This window comes from Hemitrygon akajei, chromosome 16 (assembly GCF_048418815.1).
Source record: "Hemitrygon akajei chromosome 16, sHemAka1.3, whole genome shotgun sequence".
Taxonomy (NCBI): domain Eukaryota; kingdom Metazoa; phylum Chordata; class Chondrichthyes; order Myliobatiformes; family Dasyatidae; genus Hemitrygon; species Hemitrygon akajei.
The window spans coordinates 91,092,912-91,109,754 of record NC_133139.1 but is presented as its reverse complement, the minus strand read 5'-3'; the positions used below and the strand labels follow the sequence as shown (position 1 = coordinate 91,109,754).

The 16,843-nt window shown below is 43.1% G+C and overlaps 1 protein-coding gene across 2 annotated transcripts in view; it reads right to left on the bottom strand.

The window, feature by feature from the left end:
• Positions 1–3,709: 3,709 nt before the first annotated feature.
• The window catches only part of LOC140740293 (proto-oncogene vav-like), a 199,750-nt gene continuing 186,616 nt past the window's right edge, over positions 3,710–16,843 (bottom strand). For both annotated transcript variants that reach the window (XM_073069438.1, XM_073069439.1), the window contains exons 23-27: positions 16,629–16,745; positions 11,635–11,722; positions 6,936–7,050; positions 4,773–4,924; positions 3,710–4,082 (exon numbers count right to left, since the gene is read on the bottom strand). In XM_073069438.1, the coding sequence (XP_072925539.1) occupies positions 4,026–4,082; positions 4,773–4,924; positions 6,936–7,050; positions 11,635–11,722; positions 16,629–16,745 (529 nt within the window). In that variant the 3' untranslated portion in view covers positions 3,710–4,025. The remainder of the gene's footprint in view (positions 4,083–4,772; positions 4,925–6,935; positions 7,051–11,634; positions 11,723–16,628; positions 16,746–16,843) is intronic.

Genomic DNA, 16,843 nt, shown 5'->3' with positions numbered 1-16,843 from the left:
GGAATAAAAATGTTCATTTTAAAGCATTTCTGGGAGGACCAACCCAAAGGCTAAGTTTCTTATTCAGATGTATTCACACAAAGAAAGTAGGCATCTCTAGTGAGATGGTGTTTGGGCATCTAGAACTGCTATTGTCCATGTACTGATGGTGTTCCCAGAGGGCTTTTGGGCAGGGAAAGAGAACTGTATTAATAAAGGAATGACTAAATTTTTAATTCACGTTCTCTGAACCTTCCCACCATCATATGATTTAATCCATAGAGTTATATCCAGACTTAAAACACACATACATCGATCAAAAGTGACACGGATAATGAGTATTATACCATCGAGTACTCAATTTATGCAAATAGATAGTCCTGTTATTAGGTTAATGGGACCATGATTAGGTACTTATCCTGTGAGCTAATGTTAGTTCTTCCATGAAGTGGCCTAACAACTGTGAACAATTCTTTAACAAGCAGATTTCATGGGTAAGTAAAAAAATCAAACATATCACAAATCTGAACTACAAACTGAAAATGCTGGAAACACTCAATAGGTCAGGCAGTATCTGTGGAGAGAGAAGCTGGTCTCTTTCCACAGATCCTGCTTCAACTGTTGAATGTTTCTTGGCACTAGTCAAACTTAATATCTGCCCAGCAAGACCAACGTTCTAGAACAGTGGACGTTTCAGGTCTCGATGAAGGGTCTTGACCCGGAATGTCAACTGTTCATTTCCCTCCATGAATGCTAACTGACACTTTGATCTCTTCCAGCTGGTTTGTCTGTGCATTCCAGATTCCAGTATCTGCAGACCTGTATGTCTCTGAAGTCCAACATTCGTAGTTTCTTTGAAGCCTCGTTGAAAGGCCTGAATGGAGTTGGATTCAATGCATGCTTTTCTCTTCCCCCATGCAAGACGATAGAAGTTGATTTATGAACCTGGATGGCCATTGTAAACATACCACAGGATGATAAAGGAAACCAAGGATGTGCCCACATATCCCATGTCTTTGGCTCTGGAAATGGCTCATCTCAACAGCACATTTTTATGTGATAGTGAGTGGCAGGGTCTGGAGGAGTTGAGGATACAAGATAAGAGGGGAGAAAATTTAAAAGAGGTTTTTTACAAAGGGAGTTGTGAGTAGCTGGAACAGCAGAAGAGGTGTTCGAGACAGGTGCAATCGCAACATTTGGATAGGTAAATGGAGGAGAAGGGCTTGCAGGGTTATGACATGAACATGAATATAACATGACCGGGACTAGCAGGGAGGATCATGTGATCAGCTGGTCCATCTCAGCCAAAGGCCCTGCTTCCATGCCGTATTGCTCAGTGACTCTATGAGACTGGGGAGAATAGGTTACAGGGGAACTTGATGGTGAATACATTATTTGTAAATCAGCATAAAATTAATTGATCAAGCAATCTCCTATGTCATAAGGAAATATCGTAAGGACAAGATCAGCCATGATAATGACAACCCCGTATTTAGAGATTTCTGCATTCCTCCGTAGCATTTTGTTTCCCTTACACTCTTGACCTGCAGATGCTCCAGACCTTTTTTGAAGATGATGATTCCTCATCTTCTGGTTTAAGATGGCGCTGATGAATCTCAGTGACTTCTGACAAAGAAAACAGCTAAACACTTTGTTCATCACTCTTTTTCTGGTAAACAATCATTGCAAACGATAGCCTGTAACTTCCCTTTCGGCTTGGAGGGAACCTTATCTGGCAGAACAGTGGTGAAGTGAGGCAGATGGCCCATTGTCGAGAGCGAGGAAGACCCAAGTTTCAGTCAATTCAAGTACTGGGCTCAATCAGGCTGAAATGAGGCAGCGGGGTCCAAGCCTCAGAGCGTAACAAAGCAACCGAACCCAGGGTTTGGACAACGACTTAAGCACCGGACCAGATTGAAAAGGTCAGTGTGTCAGGGCCTGAGGCAAGGGATGGGCAGTTCACTTCACTGCTCAACTCTGCGCTGAACTAACGTTCTGTGGACAGACTCTCTCTGTGCACTCCAGTTCAGAACTCTATTTGCTTGCACGTTTGTTTTTTTTTCTCTGCACACTGGCTGTTTGGTGGTCTTTTTTTAATGGGTTCTTTTGTGTTTTTGTTTGTCTTGTGGCTGCCTGTTAGGAGATGAATCTAAGGTTGTATACTGTATATTTACTTTGATAATAAATGAACTTTGAACTTGGAACTGTTCCTGTTTTTGCAATTCTGTGCAGATTATGGGGGCTTCATTCAAAGCGGTACTGACTTGCAGCTGTGCTGCCTGTGGCTATATATCTTCTGCGCGCAGTGCAGACTTCTTAACCACATTGACATAGCAGTCAGGAAGTCATGGGAGCCACCCACAATAGTTCTTTTAAATATGTAAGACCAGTATGTAATAACAGTGACTACATTTCAGAAACTGTTTGTAATCCTCTTTGGGAAAGATGACGGCAAATAAGCTGCTAAATAAAACACAGTCACCATCAGATGAGGCTGCAAGGTTAACCACTGAGAGAACTGTAATCGAGAACTGGCTTCCTTGTTGATCAACAGAAGTTGTAAATCTCCGGATTGCCACCAGGGCAGCTGTCTCACAATCAGAGATAGGGTCAGAGGTTGGATTGGGCTCTCTATTAAGTTATTGTCATCTCTTAGCTCAAACTGGGATAATAATCAGAAATTCTGATTTGTCATCATTTACTGACTTCCTGAGATATTTGTAAACACCACAATGTTGGGCCTTGGTCCACACCATGGAACAGCAACAAGGTATCACCGTGAGTCAGTAAGGATTCGCTGCATTAAGTTGCACTCAATACAAATATCCACCCAGAGCCCACTAGATTAGGTACAACTGTACACCTGCTTGTTAATGCAAATATCTAATCAGTCAATCACGTGGCAGCAAGTCAACGCATAAAAACATGCAGACATGGTCAAGAGGTTCAATTTTTCTTCAGACTAAATGTCCGAATGGGGAAGAAATGTGATCTGAGTGACTTTGACCGTGGAATGATTGCTGGTGCCAGACGGGGTGGTTTGAGTATCTCAGAAACTGGTGATCTCATGGGATTTCCACACTCACTAATTTCTGGGGTTTACAGAGAAAGAAGAAGATAAACATCCAGTGATTGGCAGTTCTGTGGGCAAAATTGTCTTGTTAATGAGAGATGTCAGAAGAGAATGGCCAGACTGGTTCAAACTGGCAGGAAGGCGACACTAACTCAAATAAACACACATTATAACAGTGATGTGCAGAACATTTCTGAAGGCACAACACATTGAAGTGTGAAGTGGATGAGCTACAGCAGCTGTAGACTACACTGGGTTCCACTCGTGCACCTAATAAAGTGGCCACTCAGCAGACATTTGTCCTTTAATGCCTTGATTTTTTTTACCAGGAGCTTTTTGTGTTTAAAGTGACTATCCTGAATATCACGGCACTGTCCTGGACTAATATTCTGGTTCCAACCCCACCAGTCTCTATGCAGACTGCTGACCCCTCTACTAAATTCATGGGGCTCAATTATTATCAAGCACCAAGGCCAAATATCTAAAGTCCCATTAAATATGCAATGGCTACCATAAGAGTGACTACATTTCATGAAATCTGTAATCCTCTTTGGTATAGTTGAGCTGTTAAATAAAATCCAATTCATTATTTTTCCCCAAGACAGCCTGTTCTTTCACCTTCTATTCACCAGCCTTCCCATGAAAAGAAGCAAAGACTCTTTTTAAGGATATTTTATACTGTATTAATAAATACAGAAAGATCAAAATATTCTTCAATCTGAAAGAATAGTGGATTTCTTTTTAGTCCAAGAATACAGAGATGTGGTTCTGGGACTTTATAGAACCCAATTTTCTTAGTTTTTTGTTATCCCTAGCTTCACAATGGGACTTGAGGTTAATACATTTTAGATGGTTAGGACATTGAAATATTCTGGATGAGGACAACCACACAGAAGAATCTTTGTCCTGATGTAGCATTATCTTTGCATCCAGGGAAAATGTTTCCATAAACAACGATGAAGACAAAAGTCCTTCAATAGCAGTAGTCTGAATAATCTTCCTCTACGTAATTGGCAGGGAATAGGCCGACCTGAAAACAAAGACAGAGCAGGTTACAGAAGGGCTACTTGTAATCGCCAGCTTACAGATGGTGATATTGTGTGCAGAAGTTCAAACAAAAAGGTGCTGAAGGAAGCAGCCAGTATCTGTGGAGGGAACCATAGATGCTGCCTGGCTTGCTGAGTTCCTATAACAGCTCATTTCTTTTTGCTCCAGAAGTCGAGCTCTGGTGTCTGCAGGCTCGATTCAGTGCCTGTCCTGGTGTCCTGAGCATTTGGCTGGCTGGGAGTGAGGGCGAGTGAGGCTTGTTGTTGTTTTGTTGCCTGTTGTTTTCTGTGTTGTTCTGCTGAGCACTCTGTGTTGACGCTGGAGTGTGTGGTGACACACGAGCTCAATTTCAACATTGAAGAGAAGTTTGGTTAAGTACATGGATGGGAGGGGTATGGAGGACTATCAGATCGATGGGAGCAGGCAGTTTAAATGGTTTGGCATGGACTAGATGGGACGAAAGGCCTGTTTTCCGTGCTGTACTTTTCCATGACTCTATGACTTGCAGGCTGCCCCCAGCACAACCTCAAGTGTGTTGGTAGTTAATGCAATCAATGTATGTTTCGATGCACACGTGACAAATACACTTGAATTCTGAACATTGACTTCATGCCATAAGCAGAAAGCAAGGGGAGAATGAGGCAGCTTGTTTGTGGGTGCTTTTCATACTGACCTTGCCATAGACCTCGCCCTTCCACCATCCAGGTGACGCCTTCTTGTTAATAATTTTCACCACATCTCCTTCCTTCAGACTTAGCTCCGAGCGGTCCCTTGCCGAGAAGTCGTACCGAACCTTTGCCGTCCCGTAGCACTTCAAGCTGGCCCCTGGCACCACCAGAATTACAAAGATCATTTTGCTGTACGGGGTGGGGGCATCCAGAATTCGGGCTGGCACAACATCATGGGCTCAGTACTCTTCTACAATGCCCTTGAGTTCTACAACCTACTGACTCGCTTTCAATTCATGTTCTCAGAATAATTTTATTTATTTACTTGCTTGTTTATCTATCTAATTATTTATAGAAAATAGAATAGTACAGGAGAGAAACAGGCCATTTGGCCCACAATAGTGTGCTGAACCAACTCAAAAACACCAAAACACTCATCCCTCCTACCTACACAATGTCCATATCCCTCCACCTTCCTTACATCCATGTGCCTATCCAAACATCTCTTAAAAGCCTCTGATGTATTTGCCTCTACCACCATATCCGGCAGCACATTCCAGGCACCCACAACTCTCTGAGTAAAAAACTTACCCTGCACATCCTCCTTGAACCTACCCCCCCCCCCCCACCTTCTGCCCTCTGGTATTAGACATTTCTACACTAGGAAAACGATACTCCCTGTTTACTCTATCTATGCCTCTCATAATCTTATAAACCTCTATCTCTTCATCCCTCAGCCTCCAGTGCTCCAGAGAGAAAAGAAAACAACAAGTTTATCAAGCCGCTCATGATAGCACGTGGCCTCTAAACTGAGCAGCATCCTGGTAAACCTCTTCTGCACCCTCTCTAAAACCTCAACATCCTTCTTATAGTGGGACAACCAGAACTGTATGCAATACTTCAGATGTGGTCAAATCAGTTTTATAAATTCATAACATGACCTCTTGACTTTTGAACTTAATGTCTCGACTAACAAGCATTCCATAAAACTTCTTAACCACCTTTTCGACCTGTGTAGCCACTTTCATGGAACAATGAACTTGGATCCTAAGATCTCTCTGGTCAACAACACTGTTATTGACCTTCCCCTTAACAGTGTCCTGTCTCCTTGTATTTGCCCTACCAAGGTGCAGCATTTCACATTTATCAGGGTTAAACTCCATTTGCCATTTCTCTGCCCATATCTGCAACTGGTCTATATAACACTGTATTCTTTGCCAGTCTTCTGCAACATCCACAACTCCACCAATCTTGGTATCATCCACAAACTTACTAACCCACCCATCTATCTATCTATCTATGTATTATTTATTTATATGTGTAATCATTTATTGCACAATTTGCCTTCTTCTGCACATTGCTTGTTTGTCAGTCTTTATGTATAGTTTTCATAAATTCTATTATAATTGTTTATTTCCTGAGGTGACATATACGTAGTTTGATAACAGATTTCCTTTGACTTTTGAACATTACAAGTTAGTTCAGGGGGAAATTAAGAATCAATCACAGTTGTACATCTGCCGACCCAGGACTCCAGGGACTTCCATCCCGGAGTCAGGCTCTGTCTCTGCGGAGTCTGCACTTTCCCCCAGGTGCTAAGGTTTCCTGCCACGTCCCAGACACGTGCAGGCTGATGGGCTAATTGCCTGCCATAAATAGCTCCCGTTGCAGGTGCGAGGTGCAATCTGGGAGGAGTTGTTGGGAATGTGGGGAGGATCATTGAAAGTGCACATGTGAGGGCCAGCATGAACCCTTTAACTTTATGATAATATTATCAGTTTGGAGACAGGTATATAACAGTGGAGTTCTTTGCTTCATAAAACATAATTTTTTTAAAAAACAATACACCAGCTAAATAGTTACTACCTTTTCATTCTCTATTTATATAACAAAGGGATTTAAACCAGACCCTCCAGGCTTCTTGGACAAAAGCAGAAAATTAGGCCTCTTCTGCTTTCTTATAAAATAAAGTCCCATCAAATATTCTGAGGAAGACCTGAAAGTTCTTCAGTCAATGAGAGTAAATATTACCTGACCCAAATATGTTTCTTGTGGGTGTTTATTGTGTCCAAATTGATCTGTAGTCGATGGAAACACATTTAACACACAAACAACCATTCTCTGGAGAACAGGAGAGGATTGCTTCATTCTCAGCATCATCAACTCACCTGGCAATTTCGGAACCATTCTTTTCTCAGGTTCCTTGAAAGGATTTTGTAAAGTTGTATCCATTGACTTAAAGCATTCTTTTAGAGAGTTACGTTGGTAAAATTCCACCAGATCCTACAGTGGACACAAATACATAATTGATTTATGTTTGGTGAAGATAACGGGACAAGAAATTGATTCAACAGATAGACACACACTGCCAATAAACTCGGCCAACATGATGTAAGGTGAAAGTAACGGGCAGCAGGGTAGCATAGTGCTTAGTGTAAACTTGTTCAATTCCCTCCACTGTGTGAAAGGCATTGGTCTGTTCTCCCCACGACCGCATGTGTTTACAAAGATTAGGGCTAGTATGTTTGGGCAGGCTGTGTTAGCACTGGAAGCATGGCAACACTTACAGGCTACTCCCAGCACATCCTTGGACTGTGTTGGTTGTTGACATATATGACATAAGTCACTGTATGTTTGAAGAATGAAGAGAAATAAAGCTCAACTTATCTTAACCTGGGCTGATCACAGGACATGATCCACATTAGCAGTAGATACATAATAAACTAAAAGACACAGAAAACTCTGAAAAAATCTATTGATGTCAACAAATAAAGTCTGTTGGACTAGTCCCTTGAATTAATGAAGTCTTGATGAAGGGTCTCGGCCTGAAACATGACTATCTATTCATTTCCATAGATGCTGCCTGACCTGCTGAGTTCCTCCAGCATTTTCTATGTGTTACTTTGGATTTCCAGTGTCTTCAGTCTTTCCTGTGTTTATCCTTTGAATTACTAATATCTTTTATCATGCTGTTGAATGTAGTTGGGTCTGAGAGGAGATATATTGAATTTATAATGATAATGAATTTATAACAGCTGTTGTGTGCGTTTTGGGTCACCCTGTTGTACGATGGATATGGAGGTTTTGGAAAGAGTGTAGAAGATGCTGCCGGGATTAGAGGCGATCAATAATCAGGAGAAGTTAGGCAAACTTTGATTATTTATTCTGGAGCATCGGAGGCTGAGAGACCTGTCCGCCTCCAATGCTTATCTAAAGTTTATAAATTTGTAAGAGGCATCAAAAGGGTAGGAAGTTCGAATCTCCTTCCCAGGTTAGGAAGGTCTATTACTAGAGACGTGCATTATAGGTGTGATGTGGTGGGGGGTAAATTTGTTTTAAACAGAAAGTGGTAGGTGGCTAGATTAGTCTGCTGGGGGTGTGCTCAAGTAGATTTGATAGCGGTGTTTAAGAGGCTGTTAGATAGACGTGTGATTATGCAGGGATCATGCGCAGCAGAAATGAATTGGTTTAATTCAGCATCGTGTTCAGCACAGATATTGTGGTCTGTTCCTGGGCTGCATGGTGGTGTAGCTGCTAACATAATGCTTGACAGCGGCAATTCTCTGGGTTCAATTTCTCCCACTGTCTCTCAAGAGTTTTGCTCGTTCTCCATATCAGCATGTGAATTTACTCTGGGTACTTCTCACATTCTAAAAATACATGGTTTAGTAAATTGCAGGCATGCTCTGCTGGTGCTGGAAGCATGGCAACATTTGTGGGCTGCCGGCAGCACATTCTCAGACTGTGTTGGTCGTTAATACTGTGGTGAACTACATATACCTGTCTGGATACGCCCCTCTGCTGACTGCTCCTGTGGCTCCTCCCACAGACCCCTGTATAAAGGCGATTGGAGGCACTGCTCCCCCCTCAGTCTCCAGGATGTTGTGTGGTGGCTTCTTGCTACTAATCGTGGTCTCTTGCAGCTAATAAAAGCCTATCGTTCGCCTCCCGTCTCCGAGAGTTATTGATGGTGCATCAAATGCTAACACAACGTGTTTCATTGTATGCTTCGATGTACACATGACAGATAAAGGACCAATCTATATTCCATAAAGCTTTTGTGTTGTTGTGACAAAGGTGCAAAGTTCCATGCTGAGGACTATGGTCAACCTTGCTCAGCTGTTCGAATATTGCTCAATTAGATGTTCCCTTTTGGTAAATCATTAAATTACTGTCATCTCAAGAGGAGACCATTCGGCCTGTCGAGCTTGTGGTGCCTTGTTTGAAAGAATTATCCAATGGTTCCTATTATCTGGCTATAACTGAATGGCAGCTGAAACTTTTCCTCCTACATGGCCAACGCTCTTTCAAAAGTTACTTCTAAACCTTCTCCCTTTGCAAAGTAAAGTGTAAAACTTATCTACTAACCTGTTGTGTTTAAATTCAGATGTACAGCAGTGCTCTCTTTATTATTCTGTGGCTGATTGGTAAAGATGGTGCTAAGTTGCGGTCTCTGTCAAGATCGTGGCTCAGGCTAGTCGTTTTTTGAAGTTTTTAGGAATGGTTTTGGGAAGTTGGGGGTCATGTTCAGGGACAGTGACGTGGGGGATTTTGAGGTCAGGTTAGGGTTTAGGGTTTGGGGATGTGGTGCAGGCATAGATCAGACCAATGCTCTGCACTCAATGGGCTGTGCCATGGGTGAGATGTCCATGTGAGCTGGAGACACAAGGAGGCATGACTGATGGGTATTTGGTGCACCTGAGGTTTGAGCCAGGTGTTCAGCCCTCCACATTGGCTGGTCCAGGGGTCTACACCATAGAGCAGAGCATGAAGGTCGATCAGAAGTCCAAGTCCAGTGACCAAACCCTGAAGCCTGGGGGCCCCGAGGCCTGTTCTGGAGTTGGAGGACAGTTGTTATGTGTGGCTGGATGGGAGGGAGAGAAGGGTTTATTTTGCTGTTGTTTGTTGTGTTTTGTTTAAATGTATTCTGTGTTGTTTTGTTGGCATTATGGGCATGCAATGTTGTCACTGGAATGTGTGGAGACTCCTGCGGGCTGCCTCCAGCACATCCCAAATGTGTTGTTTGTTAATGCAAACAACGTATTTCACTGCATGTTTTGATGTACATGTGAAAAATACAGCTAAATCTGAAATCCAAACAACAAATGCTCTCATCACTCTTGTTTGCAGATTGGATGATGCATTTATAAGTATGACCCCCCCCCAATACCCCAGGTTTCATATTTCAAAGGACATAAAGGTACAAGATGCTACTCCTTCTGAAGACTGAATTCAGAAGAGGGGATCGGATCTCATTGAAACCTATCGAATAGTGAAAGGCCTCAATAGAGCGGATGTGGAGAGGGTGTTTCCTGTGGTGGGGGGTCTAAGACCAGAGGGTACAACCTCAGAATGGAGGGAAATCCATTTAGAATGGAGACGAGGAGGGATTTCTTTAGCCAGAGGGTGGTGAATCTGTGGAATTCATTGTCACAAGCGGCTGTGAAGCCCAGGTTATAGGCTGTATTTAAAGTTGAGTTTGATGGATTCGTGATAAGTCAGGAGAAAGCAGGAGAACGGGGTTGAGAGGCAAATAGTTCAGCCATGATCAAATGGCAGAGTAGACTCAATGGACTGAATTCTGGCCCAAGGTCTTTTGGTCTTATGGTCTCCTCATGTTACCACTCATAAGAGAAGTCCCACCTACTGTCACTGACACTGACAAGTCTAACCATCACAGTACACAGAATGTATGTGGACAAATGACTCCATTGTCACTGACTAGTCTAACCATCGCAGTACTGTACACAGAATATATGCGGACAAATGACTCCACTGTTAGGAGAAGATGCATCATATATGCTGTGGTCATTGTTTCTCTAGCAATGGAAATAGTTTCTCCACATGCACAATAGAAAATGTCAACACCAAATGCTTCCAGGTGTCATGTACCCCTGTACCCCTTGACCCCAAGCATACAGAAGTGAATCACATCTAGAAAGACATATCAAATCTGCAAAATGATGGTGACGTGACCGGGAAGAGGCTGTTGTTTTTCACTCTGGAAGGGAAAAGAAATGCATTCTAGTTGCACAAAAATGAGAGTAGTATTATGCATTTGAAATTTTAAGCCACGGATTTAAAATTAAGTATTTTTTTACAATTGGAGTTACACTATTAGACCTGCAAAGAGAGAAGATTTGAGGTTTCAAAAGAGTGCAGGACATGAAAATAATTTTTCATAAACTTGAGAAAGTTTGCAGAAGCAGAAGACCCAAAGCAATACACAAAAAATGCTGGAGGAATTCAGCAAGTCAAGTAGCATCAATGGAAATGAATAAACAGTCAATGTTTTGGGCTGAGACCCTTCTTCAGGACAGGAAAGGAAAGGGTGGAGGGAGGAGGAGGAGGATAGCTAGGTGAAACCTGGTGGGTAGGAAAGGCAAAAGTCCTGAGAGAAAGTAATCTGATAGGAGGGGAGAGTGGAGCATTGGAGAAAGGGAAGGAGGGGACTCAGGAAGAGGTGGCCAGGCTGATGTGAAGTACTAAGGGGCCAGAGTGGGGAATAGAAGACCGGGGAGAGTGGGAGAGAATCTTTTTATTGGAAGGAGAAATTGATATTCACGCCATCAGATTGGAGGCTACCCAGACGGAATATAAAGTGTTGCTCCTCCACCCCAAGGTCGGCTTTATCATGACACAAGAGGAGGACGTGGACTGACAAGCCAGAATGGAAATGGGAATCCTGCAGATGACCAGAACCGCACACCTTCTCCAAGTCCCCAGGTGAACACTGGCACAGAACCAGAGCTGCAATGTTAGCATCGAGGAGTAGTTAGTGTTATAGCCTGTGGGTCATGTAGGCATAGTGCCTATGGGACACCTCTCCACACATGTATGAACCTTGTTGTACCAGTTCATACTCACCAATAATGACTTGAATGCCCTCTTGTCTGTCAAACGGAATAAGCTGTCTGCCGTTGTCACCTTGATGTGCTTTATTTCTACATTGTACCTGTCACAAAGTGACAGAGAATGTTAGCGATCATTTATCTCAACACATTACACTGAATTTATTATGTGATACATTTAAAGCTGCAGAAGTTGATGCTTTAATTCAGTTACATTGAGTTGATAAAGTAGGATAATAAGTTTCCTAGTTTGCTTTTCCTCATGATGCAATAGACCATTTGGCCCATCAAGTCCAGCTCTCAGAACAAGCCCATTAATCCCATTCCTCTGTGATCCTGTAATTCCTGTGAAATCCATTCCCCGTGATTGATTGCCATCAACTCCTCAGGAATAGTGTGCGAACTCCACACAGGAAACACCCGAGATCAGATCTAGTTGGGGTCACTGGGGTTGTGAGGCAGCGGCACTACCCAACACGTAGCCTAGTTGTCTCTGAATAATTCTTAGTGAAACGTTTCCCAACGCAGGTCTTTAACAGAATATTCCCCATGACCTTTTGTCTGATTTGTCACCTTCTGACAGATTCCTCAGAGTTCTGATAAATGTCATCAACCTGAAACGCTAAGCAATACCCACAATACTCAGCAGGTCAGGCAACATCTATGGCAGGAAATGAGCAATCAACAATTTGGGCCAAGATAGTAACGTAACATTAACATAATCTAAGATGTCAACTGTTTTTGTCTCTGAGGCTGAGTGTTTCCAATACCTGCTCAAATCCGGATAAATCCTAAGGGATCATTGAGTCACTTCTGAGCGTGTGGTGAAGTTATCGCTATGCCTCAGTGAATGATGAGCTTTCAAAGAGGAACAACAATCAATGTTTCACTTCTAGCACGGAATGAGCTAAAAATATCCGAACCAGAATCAAAATCAGATTTAATATCATTGGCATATTTTGTGAAATTTGTTGGCTGATGTACAATGTAATGCACAATAATAGAAAAAAAGAATTACAATAAATACCACAGAAGAGTACAGGAAAGGAACAGGCCATTTAGAAACATAGAAAACCTACAGCACAATACAGGCCCTTCGGCCCATAAAACTGTGCTGAACATGTCCTTACCTTAGAACCGCCTAGGCTTACCCATAGCCCTCTATTTTTCTAAGCTCCATGTAGCCATCCAGGTGTCTCTTAAAAGACCCTATCATTTCCGCCTCGACCACCGTCACCGGCAGCCCATTCCACACACTCACCACTCTCTGTGTAAAAAATTTATCCCTGACATCTCCTCTGTACCTACTTCCAAGCACCTTAAAACTATGCTCTCTCATGCTAGCCATTTCAGCCCTGGGAAAAAGCCTCTGACTATCCACATGATCAATACCTCTCATCATCTTATACACGTCTATCAGGTTACCTCTCATCCTCTGCTGCTCCAAGAAGAAAAGACTGAGTTCACTCAACCTATTCTCGTAAGGCATGCTCCCCAATCCAGGCAACATCCTTGTAAATCTCCTCTGCACCCTTTCTATGGTTTCCACGTCCTTCCTGTAGTGAGGTGACCAGAATTTGACCCGCAATAGTATGCCGAACCAACTAAGAAGCAAATTAAGAACACCAAAACACTAATCCCTCCTCCCTACACAATGTCCATATCCCTCCATCTTCCTCACATCTATGTGCCTAACTGAGCATCTCTTAAAAGTCTCTGATGTATTTGCCTCTACCACCATACCAGGCAGCTCATTCCTGGCACCCACCACTCTCTGCGTAAAAAACATACTCCACTCATCCCCCTTGAACCTACCCCCTCTCACCTTCAATGCATGCCCTCTGGTACTAAACATTTCAACCCTGGAAACAAATACTTCCTGTCTACTCTACCTATGCCTCTCATAATCTTATAAACCTCTGTCAGATCTTCCCTCAGCCTCCAGTGCTCCAGAGAGAATAAAAACAAGTTTTCCCAGCCTCTCGTGATAGCACATGTCCTCTAAACCAGACAGCATCCTGCTGAACCTCTTCCGCACCCTCTCCAAATCCTCAACACCCTTCCTACAATGGGGCAAGCATAACCGTAAGCTACACTCCAGATGTGGGCTAACCAGTTTTATAAAGTTTCAACATCACCTCTTGACTTTTGAACTCAGTTCCTCGACTAATAAAAGCAAGCATTCCATAAGCCTTCTTCACTACCTAATCAATCTGTGTAGCCACTTTTGAGGAGCAACGAACTTGGATCCCAAAATTTCCTGCTCAGCCACACTGTTAAGGATCTTGCCCTTTACAGTGTATTGGCTCCTTGTGTTTGCCCTACCACGGTGCAACTCTTCATATTTATCTCCATCTGCCATTTCTCGGCCATATCTGCAACTGGACTATATCGTGCTGTATTTTTTGCCAGTCTTCTACATATACACAACTCCAACAACCTTGATATCATCTGCAAATTTACTAACTCACTCACCTACATTTTCATCCGGGTTATTTAAATACATCATGAGGCCCCAGCACAGACCCATGTGGAACACCACTAACAACAAACCTCCAGCTCAATAAGCCCCTTTAACCACCACCCTCTGTCTTCCACGTGCAAGCCAGTTCTCAATCCAAACAGCCAATTTGCAGCAGGCCCCATGCCTATTAATCACGTGGTTTAGCCTCCCATGAGGAACATTATCAAATGCCTTACCAAACTCCATGTAAACACTATCCACTGCCCTACCATCATCAATCTCTCTCATCACCTTGTCAAAAAACTCAAGCAAGTTGGTAAAGCACGACCTGCCATGCACAGAGCCATGCTGGCTCTCCCTAATTAGGCCATGGGTTTCCAAATGCTCATATATCCTATCCTAAAGAACATCCTCCAGCAATTTCCTGACAACTGACATGAGACTCACCAGTCTATTGTTACCAGGATTTTCCCTTGTTCCCTTCTTAAGTTGAGGTACGACATTAGCCACTCGTAGGTCTTCCAGGACCTCGCCTATGGCTGAAGATACTGGACAAGGGCCCAGTAATGTCGTCTCTGGTCTCCTTCGATAACCTGGGGTAGATCCCAGCAGGCACTGGGGACTTATCCACTTAAATACTCATTAGGAAGTCCAACACCTCCTCCTCCTTGACTCTAAATACCCTAACATATTATACACTCAGCACTGATCTCCTGGTCCTCCATGTCCTTTTTCTCGGTAAATACTGACGAAAAGTACTCATTAAGTAAACACAAAGTATACTGCAGATGCTGTGAATCAAATAACACATACAAATAAGCTGGATGAATCATCCAGTTTATCTGTACGTGTTACTCATTATGTACCTCACTCACATTCTCTGCATCCAAGCAAATGTTCCCCTCTTGATCTTTGTGTGGTCCCACCCTCTACTCAGTTATCCTCTTGCTCTTGATGTAGGTATAGAATGTCTTGGGATTCATCTTAATGCTACTTGCCAAGGTCTTTTCATGGCCCCTCCTGGCTGTCCTAATTCCCTTCTTTAGTACATAAATTGTTAAATCAAGTAAGAAATGAAAAAGTAGTGAGGTCGTGTTCATGAGTTCAGTGTCAATTCAGAAATTGAATGGCAGAGGGGAAGAAGCTGTTCCTGAATCATTGAGTGTGTGTCCTCAGGCTCCTGTATCTCCATCTTGATGGTAGCAATGAGAATAGGGCATGACCTGAGTGATGAGGGTCCTTACTGATGGATGCCCCTTTATAACCCTGGATGATTAGCTGGGCTAATGGACGTTTAGCTGAATATTATCCACAACAATACACTATTATAAATAAAATGCACTTCATCAGTTTAGCTCTCTACACACACACACACACACACACACACACACACACACACACACACACACACACACACACACACACACACACACACACACACACACACACACACACACACACACACACACACACACACACACACAGTGAAGTTTGTTAATAATAGACTCAGCGGCCATTATCTTTAGGTACCTCCTGTGCCTAATGAAGTGGCCACTGAGTAAATATATGTTTGTGGTCTTCTGCTACTGTAACCCATCGATTTCAAGTTTGACTTGTGTGTTCACAGATGCTTTTCCACTCACCACAGCTGTAACGCGTGGTTATTTGAGGTAATGTTGTCTTCCTGTCAGCTTGAACCAGTCTGGCCATTCTCCTCTGACCTCTCTCACCCACACAACTGCTTCTCACTGGATTTTACTTTCTGTTTCTCACACCATCTTATGTAAACTCTGGAGACTGCTGTGCATGAAAATCCTAGGTGATCTGCAGTTCCTGAGATACTCAAACCACCCCATCTGGCACCAACAATCATTCCACAGGCAAAACCATAATATCACATTTCTTCCCCATTCTGATGTTTGGTCTGAACAGCCACTGAACCTCTAGACCATGTCGGCTTGCTTTTACGATTGGCTAATTAGATATTTGCTTTAATGAGGAGGCGTACAGGTATTTGCATTCTGTTAAAATGTTTCCTTTGTCACTACTCTTCTTGCCCTCTTCTCATTACTACCCTCATTGAGGAGGCACAGGAGCCTAGAGACCCACACTGAATAGTTCAGCAACAGCTTCTTCCCCTCCCCCGTCATATTTCCGAACTGTCGATGAACACTACCTCACTATTCCTTTTCTCTGCTCTATTCCTTCTGTCATTTGTAGTCATCTTATGCCTTTCCACTGCACTGCTTCTGCAGAACAACAGATTTCACATCAGACGTCTGTGACTATAAATCTGATTCTGATTCTGACGGATTTATGTGTGGAATGATCTGTTTGGATGGCAGGAGTACAAAGAATTTCACCTTATCTCAGTACCTGTGACAAAAACAGACCAAATAGCAGACTTTACTGAACGTTAGAGAATTCAGTCACACACCCTCTGTAACTAGGGAATTGACTGAGACTCGAAACCCAGCAGGAAACAAACTGTAAATTCTGAGGTTATATTTCTACAATTGCACTCAGCGCTAATTATCACTCATTACTTGATGCTGATAGCGAATTCCCCGGCGTCCTTCACTCTCTGCCTCACTAGGTAGGTGCCGTCTGAGCGACTGCCCAACATGGCTTCTGCCTGACAGCGTTCCATTGGACCAGCATACCTGCAGGAGATAAAGCGCAAGGTTAATCTAGGCAACACACACAAAATGCTGGTGGAACACAGCAGGCCTAGCAGCAACTATAAGGAGAAGCACTGTCG